The following is an 18,081-nucleotide window of genomic DNA, read 5'->3' as shown; positions in this document are numbered from 1 at the left end:
ACTCTCTTACGTGACCCAGGGCATCATACTTACAGTGTACTATTTTGACTTTGAATGTTAACATTTCACCACAATTGTTGTCATTCCGTTGATCGTGAGTAGAATTTGCACTGAATCCTGGGTCATCTTTGGTTTTCTACTCTGCTTGGTAATGTCAGAGACAAGTGCAAACCCGATTATCAGAGGCCATTTTTCTGTTTTAAAGAAAAGAGGTTTACAAAGTGGACCCCTCAGATTCTGAGACATGAAGGTGGTCTTTATACCCACTTGGAGGAGAAGTACCACCGCCTGGTCTCCAGCACTGAGCCCATGTGTCACGCCAAGTAAGTCCTGGATGGCATCTACGCAGCCGAGAACTGAAGTCTGACCTGCCCTCTTGTTCTTGTTTCCTTATTTGAGTTTTAATTGAGAGATGCTTCCAGGTTTCTCTGTATCAGAATTAAAGGTGCATCTTCTGTAGCCTCCCCTCCACACATTGCTGCTCTTTGCCAGTTATTGTAGCACTCTTGAAGGCCTGTACGCTTTTTTTTTTTTTTTTGAGACTTAGGCTTGTCAATCATGCATCAAATTATCTGCTGTAATAATCTGATCTGAAAATTGGTGCAGAATCCAAGGTGTTTTAGTGGCAGCTGGGTTGAGGATGGTTCTCGTTTTTACTGAGCAGAAAGGAGTTTGTCCCTTTCAGACCCCATAGTCAGTGTATCCCTGTGTGCTGGCTTGCTGGTGGGCTTATGTCCACTGGGGCTGCCTCTTTGAATGCAAGCTTTCGTGGGTAGCTCCATTCTGTCCGCCAGAGCAGCTGTTGGCCGGGTCCTCTGAATTCTCACGCTGATTTCCAAGTGCCCAGCTGCCCTGACAGCACCACAAATATCTCTGAAGTTCAATTACAGCCTCAGAGCTCCGGAGTGGTTTTTCACCCAGGCACGTTACACAGGGCTGTTGAAGGCCATCAGCTACACGGCGCCTCTTGAAATTATGACCTAGAACTAAGATTTATTTGGGAGTAGGGAATCAGCCATTTCACACTTGACCGAAAAAATGTGTCCTTGCTCAGGAAGGCTGCAGCTGTCAGTGCCGATCCATTCTCTTAGATACCGAAGGCTGGAGCCTCATGGTCCTGGGGAGGTTGTGTTTTTCTCTCTGTCCTAAGTTGCTTTCAAAGCATCATGGTACCCTCCCACATTTTGTGAGATATGTAAGTTCCGTTTTTTCCAAGGCAGTGATAAGTTTTCCTTAGCTCACTGGGAATAATTTGTGGTTGTGTTTTATTGTAATTATCTTGTTTGGGGGGAATTAGGAAGCAGAATGATAGACAGAAAGCAGACGTAAATGAGAAAAAGGAAAGGTCATTTTTTTTTCCATTGAAATCTTGAATTGGCTTGGCATTTCTTCCAAGAGCACTTGGATCTAAGGATCAGGACATGGCCCAGTGCGATGCAGGCTAGACACACCTTTTCCTTTGCAGCATAGATGCAAACACATTTTCTCACCTAGTCCCTTTGTGTACTGAAACTTCAGGATCCCCAGGCAGAGCCTCTTTGGGCTACTTCTCCATTAGATACCTGGTTTGCAGTTGCTGTGATTAAGTCAATCTGGCAACCTAGAAATGGTTTAGAAATGAGTTTTTAATGATCACGGATTAGCTTGGCTTTTTGAGGACTTTTTGTGATTTGTCCTCAAAAGAACTACAAGTGTTGGTCATGGTTGGGGTCCAGGAGCTCAAGTGGCCTTGTGAAGCAGGGCAGAGCATGTGTCAGGATCAGCTTCTCTCTCTGCCCAGCAGCTGGCTTTGTGGTACTTCCTCTGAGGTGTCTAATTTGACAGTCTCCATTGCTTTGTAGTGACGACTCATTCCAAGCAGAAGGAATCACAATGACATCCCAGTTTCTCTTTTCGTCTTGGGATGAAGCCGCATAGGCTCACCTCTCTCAGCCAGGTGTCTGCTCTTTCCCCATGTTTTTATTTATTATTAGAGTGATCCTATGGAGACAGTTGAATTTCTGGGTTTCAAGGCTCCCAGCTCCTAATCTACCACAAGAGAATCTCTCTGAATCATTTCCTTTCCTATTAGGTAGCCAGAGGGTAAAACTGCTGTTTTCAAGAGCTTCAGTCCGGGATTTACATACTAGTGTGAAAATAAGGCCACATCTCAACTTCCACCTAAACCTTGTGGCTTTGCATTTTAGCTGCAGGTAGAGAGCATAGGCTGCAATTTTTGAAGGGAAGCTGCCTGTGAGAGCAACTGGATGTAGAGGCTGCAATGCAGGTACCACCCATAGCCAGTACCATACAGGCTAGTGAGACTACTTAGCGCCAGTACCACCCAGGCTAGTGAGATCACCCAGTGCTAGTTCCACTCAAGCTACCGAGGTCAGACCATGCCATTTCTACTCAGTATTGTTAGGCTATTCAACTCCAGTACCATCCAGGCTAGTGAGGCCATATTGGTTCAATGAAATAGTGCTAAACACATAGAAGGGGGGGGGGGACTTCACTGAAAACATACTCCATAATAGCCAAGGACACTAGAAATGGAAACAAGCACTTATTCCATTTTCAGGGGACTTGGGCCCTGGCTGATGTACCCAAATGTCCATCAGCATGTATAAATGGCTTCTTTAGTTTCACAGATATATGGCAGGAGAGATTTAGCCAGTTGGTCTTCATTTTGACCCTGTAAATTTTGAGCACTTTTAGTGGAGTGGTTCATGCTAATTATCATTATTTCTAGCAAATCCCTTCAGTGATGTTCTATGATCTTTTACTTAGGTGTAAAACGATGATTAGGAGTGCAACATGGTGCAAAGGAGAGCGAGTCCTGAGCCTGCAACCCAAAGAACTGATAGTAGCCCTGGACCTGCTGTCGAGGGCCTATGTCGACACAGGCCAGTTGCAGGGGCCCCATGTCTTCATTGGTAAGATGAGGCTGAGGAATTAGATGTTCCCTATTGAAGGGTCCTTTTTCCCCAGGAGAATGAGGCAATTTCAAATCCCAGAAGACCAATTCCGAGCAGTCATAAGTTTTCTGTAGCTCCCTGGCTACAGAAATAATTTTTGGCTGTGTTATATTGGTGTTGGCAGGAATTGTTCTGTAAGTTTGAGTTTAGGGGAGCCATAGGGATGGGTTTCCTTCTTAGAGACACATGAACCAAAGCAGTCTCTCTGCTCAGCCTTGTCACTGCTGCTCGATAGAGGTGGGGTTGGATGGAGCTATGCTCTGGTCCCCAGGCACAGCCGAGGACTCAGAATGTGTTCTGAGCTGTGGTGTGGGATTGACTTTGAACCACTGAAGGTTTGAGTTTTGGGTCTAGAGACTACATATGGAAAGAACAAGAGAAAAGAACAAAAGAAAATACTTTTAGAGAAAAGTATTTTCTTACCTTCTTTTTAGATATTTTCTTTCCCACTGATGGGTCTTCCTTCCTTCCTTCCTTCCTTCCTTCCTTCCTTCCTTCCTTCCTTCCTTCCTTCCTTCCTTCCTTCCTTCCTTCGTTCCTTCGTTCCTTCGTTCCTTCCTTCCTTCCTTCCTTCCTTCCTTCCTTCCTTCCTCCCTCCCTCCCTCCCTTCCTTTCTTTTCTTTCTTTTTCTTTTTTTTTTTTTTTTTTTGAGACTCCCAATTATCCTTTTGGTAAGAGACCAATTTATTTCCTGTATGGTGTTTGATGTTGAGGCAGCTTGTGTCAGTCTTCTGGAGAAATCCTGAATACGTATGTGTTTTCTAAATTGTTTCTCAATATGTCTAATGGAGGGACTCCTTCATTGCCTTGGGCAGTGGAGTGTAGGTTTCCTCTGATTTATAGACAGTTTCCTTCAAATGGACACAGAGGGGTTGTCAATGAATATGCTAAAAATCTCTAAGAGGAAGTTAATATTTAACAGTCGTTTTTTGGGGGGTGGGGACAGGGTTTCTCTGTATAGCCCTGGCTGACCTGGAACTCACTGTGTAGACCAGGCTGGCCTCGAACTCAGCAATTCTGCCTGCCTCTGCCTCCCAATTGCTGGGATTAAAGGCGTGTGCCACCACGCCCGGCTCAACAAACAGTCTTAAAATGCTTATGAATTAAGGGCTGGAGAGATGGCTTCGAAGTTAAGAGCACTGGCTGTTCTTCAAGAGGATCAGGATTCTATTCCCAGTACTTATATGGTGGCTTACAACCACATATAACTCCCATTTCAGGGTGTCCAATGCCCTTGTCTGGCTTTTGTGGGCTCTGGGAACACAGGTGGTGCCTCAACATCAAACATACCTGCAGGTAAAACCACCTGTACTCACATAAGAAATTAAGTTAAAAAGTGCTCAGAAGTTGAGAGAGGAAAGTGGCAAGTTAGTCTAAGCACTGGGACCCTAAATGTCCCTAACTAGTGTAAATAATCTGTGTGCAACGGGAGCCCCAGTGGTCAGTATCTTCATGGTGTATGGTCCTTCATTCTTTTCTTTCTCCTTTTGGACCTGTGCGTGGGTTGGCTTGGGTGAGGTTCTTTTGTACTGGGGTGACCTTTATTCAGGTTCTCGTTCATTTTCAGCTGACTCTGTGTATCTGCTTTTGACTGGTCCTTTTGGTCATTTGATGGTTACTGTGTGCCAACCAAACACTGAAGTCAACACTCTGTCACTGCTGAAAGACTAGAGTTCACTCCTGCTGTGTTCTTTGCTTGAATTTTCTAGCAGTAAGTTTCATAGAAACGGCATTTATAGCACAATAAATTGTCATGTGTTTCTAATGAGGACTCTGGCATGTTTTTTGTTACTTGGAGAAAGGACCCTATGATAGGACTGGGGTTTAGATTAGGATCATCAAGATCCCGGAGCCAGGCCTTCCAACTCCTTTACAATTTCTCTCCTAATGGGAAGCACTTCCTTAAGTGATCCCTGAGACTGTGTCTCTACTGATAGAGGGCTTTGCACACTCCGAGCATCTTAGGATATCAAACTAAAGCCCCTCCCCCCGGCAGCACACAGTGAGGCTAATCTCTGGTTAGAACTTCACATTTCATAGTCTATATTTGCATTAAATTCACATGTATTGTGTGCCTGGATTTTGGACACCATCCTCAGATTTGTTTGCAACCTTGGTGTCTGCACCATCCACACGTTATTGGCTCCATGGCTCTGCATCTGTCTGCAGAGGTCAGGATGGAGGATCCTGGGCAGTTCTTTTCTCCCAGTGAGCAGTTATGGACAGCCATATGCTGAGGTTCTGAGGGGGAGGGAAAAGATGGCTGCAGTGTTTAATTAGTTTATGTGGTTTTTGTAACAAATGAAAACAAACTTAATAACTATCTTATAGTTCTGTAGGTCTGAAGTTTGACATGGTCTCATGGGCTAACAACCTGTATTTCTGTCCCAGAAAAATCTATTTTCATGCCTTTTCCAGTTCCCAGGGGCACCCATATTTTTGGTTTGTAGATCCTTCCTCCTTTTTCAAAGCCAGTCACCATTCTCTAGTGCTTCCTTTGTGGTCACCCCACCCCCTGATTCTTCTCTTCTATCTCAAGGGACCATAGACTTGTGCTGAGCCCACGTGGATATTCTGGGGCAATGTTCCCTGTCTATCACCGCCTCCATCCCCTCTGCAGCCCTAATGTGCCTTTACCACACAAGCTACCATGCCCATAGGTTCTGGGGCTAGAATGTGGATAGCTTTCAGGTACCATGATTCTCAGTTCCAGTCCCACCAAGTCCTGTGTGAATTAAGCAGAGTCTTGTGAATGCACATGTACATATGGATGCTCAAGTGTGTGGAGAGTACAGGCCAATGTCAGGTGTCTTTATAAGTCATTCTCCATCTATCATGTATGACTGTTGTATGTATGTGGGCACATCTGTGTCACAGGGTGTGCAGAGGTCAGGGACAGCTTGCAGGAGTCAGTTCTTTCTTTCCACCAACTAGGTCCTGAGGATTGAACTCAGATCTTCAAATTTGGTGGTGAGCATCTTAATCTGTCAAGCCACCTTACCAGATCTTCTCTTCTCCCCCTGAATCTGGAACTCATTGATTTAGCTAGACTGACTGATCAGAGTTCCAGGCATCTTCCTGCCTCTGACTTCTCAGTGAAGGATTAACAGATGCATGTTGACATTGCTGGCTTATGTCGGTGCTGAGACTCTGAACTCTGGCACATATGCTTGTGAGGCTACGATGTGGTTGGAATCCTGAAGTATGCATAGCCTTTCTAGACTGCCACCTTCCACTTGGTAATCAGTCTCCTTAAAATTCCCTTCTGGCAAATGTGAACAGAGGACTTACTACAGCCATCTTTTACACTACCTAGTGCTGGTGTCTGTTGGTGTATCTCTGTGGCTGAAATGTGGAAAGCTGCCAGAAAGTCACTTGCTCAAACTTCTTGTACTAAGTATGGGAAACTGAGGCTGCCATCACTCTTAGCTCTCTGTGTTTTTTTACCCATCATAAAATTGAGAAATTAATGATAAATCTTTAAGGTTCCAGGCTTGGTTATGTGTTGAGTCTATTACATGAGTGAGTAGTTGGAAGAGAGAGAGGGTGTTGGAGACACCTAGAGCAGTAAGTAATATGGGCCGAGTGGAGGGCCATAGCATAGGACAGGAAGAATACCAGTGAGGAAGGGGCTGGGAGGGGGTGGAGCTGGCTGGACATGTTGAGTGGTGGGAAAGTGACTGGGAGGGGGGACTGGCTGCTCATACTGGGTGGTACACTATGACAACAGTGACAGTCACACTTGGAGTGGCAGCTGTCTTGGCAGTTATTGGTTCTTTGAGTTTGGGTTTGCATCAATTCAGGTGGATGACTTTCTGAAAGCCACATGAACCAGAGACATTTTCTTCTCAGGAATCCATGTGTTTCTCCCCCAAGGCAGAGGAAGTACTTCTCCGTGTGCTGTCAGTATACCATGGAGGGTGGAGGCTAGTCACTCCAGGTCTGTGGCATTGTGTAGGAGCATTCACTGTCTGGAGAAATGAAGAGTTTGACTTTGCTTTTGCTGAACATTTCCCATCAGGACAACCGGATCCTGCATCATGGCTCTCTCTCCCTCCCCCAACCCCCCACTGTTGTTCTATTGACAGAGGATTTAAGGTAGCTGAGTGTCAGGAGGGACCTTGTGTGGAGAGAGCAGCTCTGCAGGACTGGAGGACTTTGTCAAGAAGGCTGATGCTATTGTGCCCACCAGCCCCTGCCTTTCCCTGCTTCTCACTTCTCTTTAAGCCTAATAATTTCTGAACACATGTTGAGTATTCCTTAACCCAAAATCCAAAGTGCTTCTGAAAGTTTTTGAACCCCTACCTGAAGCCATGTCTGACCTCTCATAGTGATAGTCAAGACTCCCGTGCACTATAGCTGTGTGAGATGGCCCTCAATAAATGGATTTTGTATTTAGACAATCAGGGGTGGTTGCCCGAGAGCCACAAGATGAACTTGTCACTACAGAGCTAGCTTTTACAGATTGGGAATACTTTCTTGACACTGACAGAGATTTACTGAGTCCAAAATACTTTCTGACTTAACTGTGATTCCTGAAGGACTTGGGAAATGCCTTTGCTGAAATATTTAAGGGCCAGTCTGGGTACAGAGAATCAATTACCTAGGTAACAGCTCCAACAGCTAAAAATGAAATGCTAACTTTGGGCGTCTCTCTTTTCATACACTAGTCACATCTTAAATCAAAGAGTGGATTTATTTTCACAAATTGAGAGCTAACATCTTGAATCATGAGCTGCTGCACCTTTGATGTTTTAGTGTCGCAAAGCTAAATGCACAGAGGATCAAGTTTTGTTGTTTTTGAGGCACGGTCTCACCTGTCCCACGCTGGCCTTAAACTTGACCCAGAGCTGAAAGTGACTTTGAACTCTGCTCCTCCAGCCTCCACCTCTCCAGGGCTGGGATTACAGATATGCACCATCACACCTGGTTCATGTGAAGCTTCGGATCTAGTCCTTGGTGTATGCTGAGCAAGCACTCTACAGATTAAGCCACCCCTCAACACAGAGCTTACAGCTAGGAGTACAGCATCTGGACTTCTCTGTGGATGAAGGTGTACTGGCTAGTTTTGTGTCAACTTGACACAGCTGGAGTTATCACAGAAAAAGGAGCTTCAGTTGAGGAAATGCCTCCATGAGATCCAACTGTAAGGCATTTTCTCAATTAGTGATCAAGGGGGAAAGGCCCCTTGTGGGTGGGACCATCTCTGGGCTGGTAATCTTGGTTCTATAAGAGAGCAGGCTGAGCAAGCCAGGGGAAGCAAGCCAGTAAGAATATCCCTCCATGGCTTCTGCATCAGCTCCTGCTTCCTGACCTGCTTGAGTTCCAGTCCTGACTTCCTTTGGTGCTGAACAGCAGTATGGAAGTGTAAGCCAAATAAACCCTTTCCTCCCCAACTGCTTCTTGGTCATGATGTTTGTGCAGGAATAGAAACCCTGACTATGACAGAGGGCTATGCTCACCTCCTGCCAGCTGACTCATAGTGGCCTTTGAAACCTCATGGCTCTAATGAAAACTAGCCTTCTCTTCAGACTTGTAGTTCTTGATTTCCCATCTCTGCTTCCATTCTCAGATCTCCTAGCTGCTGCTATGGGCACTACAATCTCAGCAGCCAGTCCCTTCATGGGCTCTCATAGTTCCTGCCTTCGGTGACAAAAAGCTCTGAAGCTGAGCAGGCCCATGACGTTCAGGTCTTCAGAACAGCCTGGGTCTAATTCTTAGTTCTTCAGAACTGGAGCGTTTATTAACAAAAGTGTTTCTGTGCTAGTTGTGCTGACACTGGTGTGGAAACACTGGAATACAGCACATATTTTAGCTGGGAGGTGGGGCAAGAGTCTCTTGCAAACTTCACGGTATATTTGAAATTAAAGCAGGCTTGTTGGTTGGACTTCAGAGAAGTAGTATTGGATTCATGTCATACCTGTGTGGGTGAGTGTGTTTTCCTGGGAGAGCTGGTGTCAGTTTCGTGAGGCTCCTTTTAGTGTTCTTCATATTAGAGAAACTATTCTTTTATTGTTATCTGTGATCCAGGATTCCCAGGTTAGCCACAAAGGAGCTTTATGTGTTCTGGTCAAAGTCCTGCTAGAGAGGGTCTGTTTCCTGTGTAGAAAACTACAACACAGGAATCACTACCACCAGTCACTGGGAGCACTATGAAGCTGGAGGAGGGAGCACTATGAAGCTGAAGGAGAGAGCAAAGCCAGTAAATTCAAGCAAAATATGCTTTTCTCTTTGAGAAAGAAAGCGGGCAGATCAACATCCAATAATTATCCAAAGAATGATGTCAACATCTATTTCTACATAATAGAAGGATGGTTATATTTTCAATAGGGTCATTTTTAAAGATTTATTTATATGAGTACACTATAGCTGTCTTCAGATACACACCAGAAGAATGCATCAGATCCCATTACAGATGGTTGTGAGTCACCATGTGGTTGCTGGGAATTGAACTCAGGATCTCTGGAAGAGCAGTTGGTGTTCTTAACTCCTGAATCATCTCTCCAGCCCCAATAGGGTCATTTTTTATTAGTCTAAAATTCTCTCCAAGCTATCCAAAAGGTTGCGTTCCACTGGTTCTCTTGGCCATAGGTGTCCCACTGACAGCTCATGTTGAATCCTCTGCTCAGTTCACTAACGTCCATGTTCCTTTTCACTTTAGCATCTCTCAAGAACTTCGGCAAGAATAAAGAGGTGGTTCCAACGCCTGGTAAGAGAATACACTATGATTGATCATTTGCAGGACTCTTGCACATGATCTAAGGAGTGCGCAGAGGAGCATTTGGGGTCACTCTGTCCATCTGAGTGACTGTGGTGAGATCACTTTATTGCCAGCCATATCTGGGTTTTTCTGCCTCCTGTGTGAGATCAGCTTTGGATGCACTGGGCTCCCCTAGCTGTGAGTTCAGTTTGCTAAGCTGTGCTCTGAATGGTGATCACTAGGTCATTTGACAAGGGAATTCTTTGACTTAACATATGCTAGCACTATATTCTAGTCAGTGCAGTTTAGGTCATCTTCTTATTGCTTTATGCAATTATTTTGAAAGTTCACTGCATTTATCCTGATACTATATTAAAGAAAAGATTAGAGAAAATCTTCCAAGACTGGTGATAAGTGGGCCACCTCAGATAAGCATGTGCCCCCGGTGTACTGCAGGTGATAGCCTTAGCCACAGTTAGAAGCTGATTAGATGACAGGCCGAATTATGAAAGGAAGCTGTATAGACCACAGGCAGTTCTGAGAACAACTCCTTGATCTCACTTATGGTTGAATTTGAAAGACAAGGTGAATGCCAGGACTTTGAAAATGGATTTCTATATATCTTCACATAGCAGGCATTTTTTGCCAAACTGTTATTTTGTATCTTCCTTTTGTCATATTAATATTTTATCCATATAGACACATTTTTATAACTTTATTGTATTTTCAGTTTTGCTCATTCTGATGTCACATGTCTTCAAAAAGAGTTTATGTGGATGGGATGAGGGAATTTCTGGGTTCAATCATGATTTATGATTAATTTATCGAATATGCTGAGTTTCTTCCACATGTCGCTTGGGTGCTTGAGAAAAATGATGAGTAGGATACAACTCCTGCCTCAGTTGCTCATGCCTGGGGTCTGCCACAACCCCTATGTGGAGTCTTAACTGCATTCACTAGGGAGCAGTGAGGAGCCAGAGGCCAGGAACAATTACCCTAGGCTCTGACTTTACCTGGATTATACATGGCATATGTCAGTCTTTAGGTTTTCTTCCATACCTCTGGTTCATACATTTATTTTCAGTAAGCTTTTATAACTATGTATGTATGTATGTATGTATGTATGTATGTATGTATGTATATATGTATGCATTTCACTATTAAGCTTTTATAACAATGGGTACTATATCATGTAAGCATTTATTTATGTTCACTATTTAAGCTTTTATAACAATGGAAATTGCATGATATAAGCATTGATTTTTTTTTAATTTTCTCAGCAAGCTTTCAGCTATTTATCATGATATTCCTATAGTTCCTGTAGGCATGAAATTTTCTATTTTACAAGAGAGAATTCACTGAAACCAAGAGAAGGAAGTGGGGATTGTCCAAGGTTATTTTGAACGCAAGACTCCAATGTCATTATTAACACAAAGCCCAGTATAAGCTGCTCATTGTGGATTGGGTGTGTGCTGACTGAGGAGGGAATATGTGTGAGAACAACACAATTCCGCTGTTCTGAGTGAGCTCATATGTGTCAAGGTGTAACTGGGGTAGAGAAAGTTGCCAATGATAAGTGGGAAGGTAGAAAAATTTAGCAGATACCTGGAGACAGACCATATTTAGAATGATGGACTGCCAGAGACTGGGAAGAAGGATGCTAAGATACAAGATCTGTATAAAGGACAATTGTTAATGGTCAGCAGGAATTTGCCTGTCAGACACTATGGAGAAGGGACTGTGGGCAGAGGGATTTGGAGTATTAAGGATCGTGGCAAAGCTACAGTGAATTTTTCGAGGTTTGGCTCATTGGGTGTGCATGGAGTCAAAGGCTGGTGTGTGAGGAAGGAAAGGAACATAACATGGTAAAGCAGGGCTTGACTCTTTTGCCCTTTGTGTTAGTGATGGAGGAAGACTGAATTGCAGTAAGAAATATCAACCCCAAGTCTCAATGACTTTGCATGGCAGAGCTTTCTTTAATGAGCACAGAAATCCCACTGTGGGGTGGAATCTCTACTGAGCTTCTCTCTTCCCTTCAGGACCTAGGTGTCCCTGGTGCTGTGAGGTTGCCCGTCAGCACCTGGCCTCTGAATTTGATGCCAAAGAGAAAGTCAGAGACAGGAATAAGTTGCATTAAAAACTTAACCCTCTCAGTACAGAAGGGACAAGATGTGACTCACATTCCTTTGGTTGAAAGTACTCATTGACCTACTAAGATGCAGGTGGCTGGGGATGCAGATCTGGTAGTCAGGTGATCATGGGTGCCAGGCCCTTATTTGCTATAACATCATTTGTCTTGTAGATAATGCTAAACCAGAGAGATAGTTGACTAAATTTATGTATTATTTAGTAGCAAAGGGAACACAGGAGTATTTGGGTATAACCCTAGTATTCTATCAGATGAGGTGACCTAGGCCAAGACAGTGGGGGCATACAGGTACCAACAGGTATCTGGGAATAGACCAAATGGTCTAGATTTGGCACAGTGGAAATAGAAGGTTAGAATGAAACTAACTTTCTGCTTTGGGATTTGGCTGTTGCAGCTGAAGATGAGAGGGAGAATAGACCTTGATAAGAAGGTCATAGGTCAACATAGCACATTTTATGCATGTCACACGGGCTACCTGGTATCCTCCAGGTTCTTTGAAGCTCTGCTAGGAAGAGGCATTTTTGTGTTACTTTCAGAGGATGATGGTCTTGATTTTTTCAGATCAATAATGGTTAGTTTTTGTCTGGTGTATGTGGTTTTTCACAAGGAGCTGGTGAACATAGGTCTTTTCTATGTACTTTATAGGCTGTCTTGTTTGTGTTGAGCACAGGCTCCAGACTCTCTTATGTTTTCATTTCTTTCCTTTTCATTGAATAAAAGTGCCTTCCCTGTCTCAGCGACTCATAGAAAAAGTAAGGAAACTTAACCATTAATTTTCAATGAAAACAAACTATATGTGTATAGTTACTGTCCGGTGACATTCCCTTCATCCCCTTCTCTTAGGCATCTCTTCTATTCTTCTAATACTTGCTTGAGATAGTGTTTATACATGAGAGCAAACATGATGATATAATCAAAAGAGCATTTCAAGTTTAATATTCCATGCAAAAATTTTCACTGTCATTACTAAATCCTTAATATTATGATAGCAACATTTGTTTCTCTGTGATTAGATGACAATTTATTGGTGATTTTGTCTTATTTTGTTTACTGGAAAAAAGAAAAAAAACAACATGACATTTTAGAAGAAAAATCCACACCTGTACTGATAGAAACCCAAGTAGAAGCAGAAGTTCAAAGAGAGCCATCAATAGGACAAGAATCACTAGAAGAGTCATCATTAACTCAAGACCAAAGACATGAGCAACAAGAATCCCTTGTAAAGTCACCTTTGGGAGCACCATCCCCAGAACAAAGACCCGAGAAAAAGGAATCCCCTACGCAATCATCCTTGGGTCCAATACCTCCAAAGCATCAACTTGAACAGCAAAAGATACCTGTACAGTTGTCCTTGGGACCACCATCTCCAGAGCAACAACCTGAACAACAAGAGGTACATATACAGTCATTCCTGGGACTACCATTCCTAGAGCAGAAATTTGAACAACAAATGGTACCTGTACAGTTGTCCTTGGGACCACCGTCCCCAGAGCAACAACTTGAACAACATGAGGTTTCTGTAAAGTCATCCTTGGAACCACCATACCCAGAGAAACAACTTGAACAAGAATCTCCTGGACAGTTATTCTTGGGACCATCATCCCCAGAGCAGCAACTCGAACGGCAAGAGATACCTGTATACTCATCTTTCAAACCACCATCTCCAGAACAACAATTTGAATGAGAGTCCTCTAAAGAGTCATCCTTGGGACAGTTCTTAGAACAACCACCTAAGCAATGAGAATCTCTTAAATAGTCATCTTTGGGACCACCATTCCAAGAATATCTACCCAAGCAACTAGATCCCAATGACAGTTATCCTTGAGATAACAATTTCAGAAACAGGTGACTCTGGGACAGCACATGAAACAAATACTATGATGACAAAACATCAGCCATGTTGTGAAGAGAAACAAGTCAGGAACTGGACAGGACCATAGTCAAATGAAAATAAAATTAGGCAATTTATTTTCATATTATGCTGACGTATGCTAGTAGGGTATTACAATTGTCAACCTCATATTTTGATGGCCGGACTTTTAAAGTTTAAAAGATGAGTAAGATTAAATTCATCTGGAATCCCTTTCTCTGTTTCATGATTAGAAAGGTGGGGAGAGGGGACTGTATGTGTCTAGACTTAGTGTATCTAGCTGTCTGGAGCAGGCTTTCCCTTTCAACATCAGCCCACACCTCATGTCTCAGTAGTATTCACTAGATTGAGTCTAGATCACATAATACACAGCTATCCATAGTTAATTCTCCCCACTTAAAGCATATTCCAGCACATACACACATATATTTATATATAAAAATACAAGTGTATTACATATACACATGTGCCTTGTACATGTCAGGAGTAGACAGTTGAATGTGGTGCTCAGAATGGACTCTCAAGTCAGATTGTTCTGATTTGGCTTCTGCACTTGCTATGTTTGGACTAGCTAGTGCCCCACTCCATCCCGAACTGAGGACCTGACTTGTAGGTTGTTGGAATAATGACTTATCAGAAAATACTTCACTCCAGACACATGGAAGACATTGTCTTAGTCAGGGTTTCTATTCCTAAACAAACATCACGACCAAGAAGCAAGTTGGGGAGGAAAGGGTTTATTTGGCTTACACTTCCATGCTGCTGTTCATCACCAAAGAAGTCAGGACTGGAACTCAAGCAGGTCAGGAAGCAGGAGGTGATGCAGAGGCCATGGAGAGATGTTCTTTATTGGATTGCCTCCCCTGGCTTGCTCAGTCTACTTTCTTATAGAACCCAAGACTACCAGCCCAGAGATGGCACCACCCACAAGGGGCCTTTCCCCCTTGATCACTAATTGAGAAAATGCCTTACAGTTGGATCTCATGGAGGCATTTCCTCAACTGAAGCTCCTTTCTCCGTGATAACTCCAGCTGTGTCAAGTTGACACAAAACTAGCCAGTACAGACACCAAACATGTAGTTGTCTTTTTTGTTAGTTCACTAGAGAAAATTAGCAGATGATTTTGTCTAGTTAATGTAGTTACTACATTTGGTTCTTCTGGTGAACTAGGGGTTTCTTTTCCTTCCTTCCTTCCTTCCTTCCTTCCTTCCTTCCTTCCTTCCTTCCTTCCTTCCTTCCTTCCTTCCTTCCTTTCTTCCTTCCTTCCTTCCTTCCTTCCTTCCTCCCCCCCTCTTTCTTTCTTTCTTTCTTTCTTTCTTTCTTTCTTTCTTTCTTTCTTTCTTTCTTTCTTTCTTTCTTTCTTTCTTTCTTTCTTCTCTCCTTCTTCTTCTTCTTCTTCTTCTTCTTCTTCTTCTTCTTCTTCTTCTTCTTCTTCTTTACTGTAGAATATATATGGAAACACAGCTTTTATATTATATCTTTAAAAATAACTCTAGAAGCCAGAGGACAACTTGCTGGAGTCAGTTTTCTCCTTTTACCATGTGGTTCCTGGCACTGAATTCAGGCCATTGGTCTTGGTGGCAAGCCTTTTTACTTACCAAGCCATCTTTTTGTCCCTGAAACCCACTTGTAGGATACTTAAGGATAGTCAGTCCTTCATCTGCATTAGCTATAGTGTAAGCTATTGCTTCAGCGTATTCAGTGTCCTGGTGTTAGACTCCATGGTAACATCTGATATTCCTTCAGGGGGAAGTTAGTAATTAAATGGAAACCATCTTCATCCTATGGCTGTCTGGCTTTGGTTAACAGTTAAGTTTCTGGTAGAGAGCTGTTTTATCTGAGCTAGCTCCATTTCAGGACTGCTCTTGTTAGTGACCATTCTCTAGAGTTGTCTTGTGATAGACACTGGCATATGAGCCTAAGGAAGGAGGTACATAAAGAAAATGACTGGGAGTGCATGTGCCCCACCATAGCTGACCACGTGGACCAGAGCCTTTCCCTTCCCTCAAGATGCTACATAGTTCTCTGTTGTCATTGTGCCTTAGGGTCATGGGTCAGGGATGGGGCTTGTGTGAAGTCCCATCGGTCACTGAGCTGGACATCTTGCTTTTCTTCAAGTTTTCATCTCAGGTTTGTACTAATGCCAAGTCTTTAATAAGTCTACTGAAATGAAGCACATACGAAGGCCAGTTATAGTCATTTTAATTTAGTGGATATTTTGTTTAAAAAATTGAGAGCTACTGTGTCCTGCTGGGGCTCAGTTCTAGAGAGGTCTGAGTATGGGGGAGGGTCCAGAGAAGAAGCTCAAGAGGGTTACTCCTTTTTAGATGAACAAAAAGCACAAGTTGAAAGAGCCATAGTGTCTTAGCATACTTCAAATCTAGAACCAGGGTCAAGAGGGGAGAAGAGTAAGGAAAGAGCGGAGGCATGGGGCAGGTTTCAGAGCAGCTGGAGTCTGGTGGGCAGGTCACCACACCACAGCTGGATTCAGATTCTCAGGGTGCATTTCTGCATGGCTCCTGGCCTCTGCTCTGTCATCATCACCTGAGGTTGTGAGTCCTCGGCTCCACCTTGCTTTCTAACCAGTTAAAGTTTTTGAAAGAGTTGCACTGAGTTTTCCAGGCTGGTCTTGAACTTGTAATTCTCCCACCATGCCTGACAAGATCCAAAATCTTTAAAGAAATGGACATTTTGCACACCCTCTCTCTATATATTCTAAAGTGATCTTTTATAAAATATGATAAAATTTCCCCTTGGAATTAATATTCTCTGTTGGGAGTGGACAAGATTGCCATGCCAGTTTCAGAAAGGATAGAAAGATGAGAATCCTGGAGTATGGGAAGGACAAACCTCTTGAGTTTGGCTGAACCCTCTGCAGTACTGTCTGCATGATGCTGGAGAGGCATGGTGACACCTTAGGAAAAATAACTCAGGAGAACAGCTGCCAGTGAGCTCCTAGGTGAAATTTGGAAGTATGATGGCCCTTGGCTGATCAAAATATTGATAACTCTAATGTGAAGTTGCTCAAACACGTGTCACTTAAGATGACATGACTACAGTAAAACTAAAGCAGTATCTTTCCAGGGTTGCAAGAGAGCTTCAGTTGTTGCTCTTATTCTTTTTTTTTTTTTAATTAGATATTTTCTTTATATACATTTCAAATGCTGTCCCCGAAAGTTCCCTATACCCTCCCCCCACCCTGCTCACCTACCCACCCACTCCCATTTCTTGGCCCTGGCATTCCCCTGTACTGAGGCATATAAAGTTTGCAATACCAAGGGGCCTCTCTTCCCAGTGATGGCCGAATAGGCCATCTTCTGCTACATATGCAGCTAGAGACATGAGCTCTGGGGGTACTGGTTAGTTCATATTGTTGTTCCACCTATAGGGTTGCAGACCCCTTCAGCTCCTTCTAAAACATCACACATACACATCACGCACGTGTGCGCGCGCATACACACACACACACACACACAAACACACATCACACCACACATACACCACATCACACACGTGTACACGATACCACACACCACACAAACACACCACATACACATACCATACCAACACATAAACACACCACACAGAGATACACAGGCAGACAGACACACAGATATATACATAACAGATACACACATAGACACATATACATACAACACACACAACACACACAGACACACACAAAAGACCCATGCACACTACACATACACAGACACATACACAGACACACATATAGACAGACACAGACACATACACATACACACCAAACACACACATAGACATATACACACATACAACACATAGACACACACATAGACATATATACACACAACAGACACAAACACAAGACATAGACACACACAACAGACACAGACAGGCATGCACACACAGACACACACAGACATACATACACAACACACACACACATACACAGACATACAAACAGACACATAGTCATATACCAGACACACACAAAAGACACAGATAGACACACACAGAGACACACAGAGACACATACACACACGACACATGCACAGATATATACACAGACACATACACATGAGACACACACAGACATATATATACACATAAACATGAGACACACTGACATATATGCATACACAACAGACACACACACTAGACTCACACACAGACACACACAGACACACACACACTAGACTCACACACAGACACACATATACAACAGACACACAGACAGACACACACATACACACACTCCTCCCCACCATTTTGGTGTTTAGAACTATCACCCGAGAATGACCACACCAAGTCTGAGCAGCTCTGCATCCACCATGGCATTCTCACGGAGAAAGGTTTAGGCCATTAACATTCTCTGACAGGCTAGCAGTCAGATGAGTATGTTAAGTTTGCTCGCCATTTTCCA

At 43.3% G+C, this 18,081-nt stretch overlaps 1 protein-coding gene across 1 annotated transcript in view; it reads left to right on the top strand.

Annotated features, from left to right (window-relative positions):
• The window catches only part of Dcdc2c (doublecortin domain containing 2C), a 98,562-nt gene extending 84,726 nt beyond the window's left edge, over positions 1 to 13,836 (top strand). Inside the window, 4 exon segments of the mRNA XM_085830126.1 lie at positions 206 to 323; positions 2,770 to 2,915; positions 9,619 to 9,666; positions 12,868 to 13,836. Of these exon segments, the coding sequence (XP_085686252.1) occupies positions 206 to 323; positions 2,770 to 2,915; positions 9,619 to 9,666; positions 12,868 to 13,547 (992 nt within the window). The 3' untranslated portion in view covers positions 13,548 to 13,836.
• Positions 13,837 to 18,081: the final 4,245 nt, after the last annotated feature.

Source organism: Mus caroli, unplaced genomic scaffold, assembly GCF_978045245.1.
Source record: "Mus caroli unplaced genomic scaffold, Mus_caroli_1 scaffold_14, whole genome shotgun sequence".
NCBI classification, from domain to species: Eukaryota; Metazoa; Chordata; class Mammalia; order Rodentia; family Muridae; genus Mus; species Mus caroli.
This window is presented reverse-complemented; position numbering and strand designations above follow the sequence as displayed.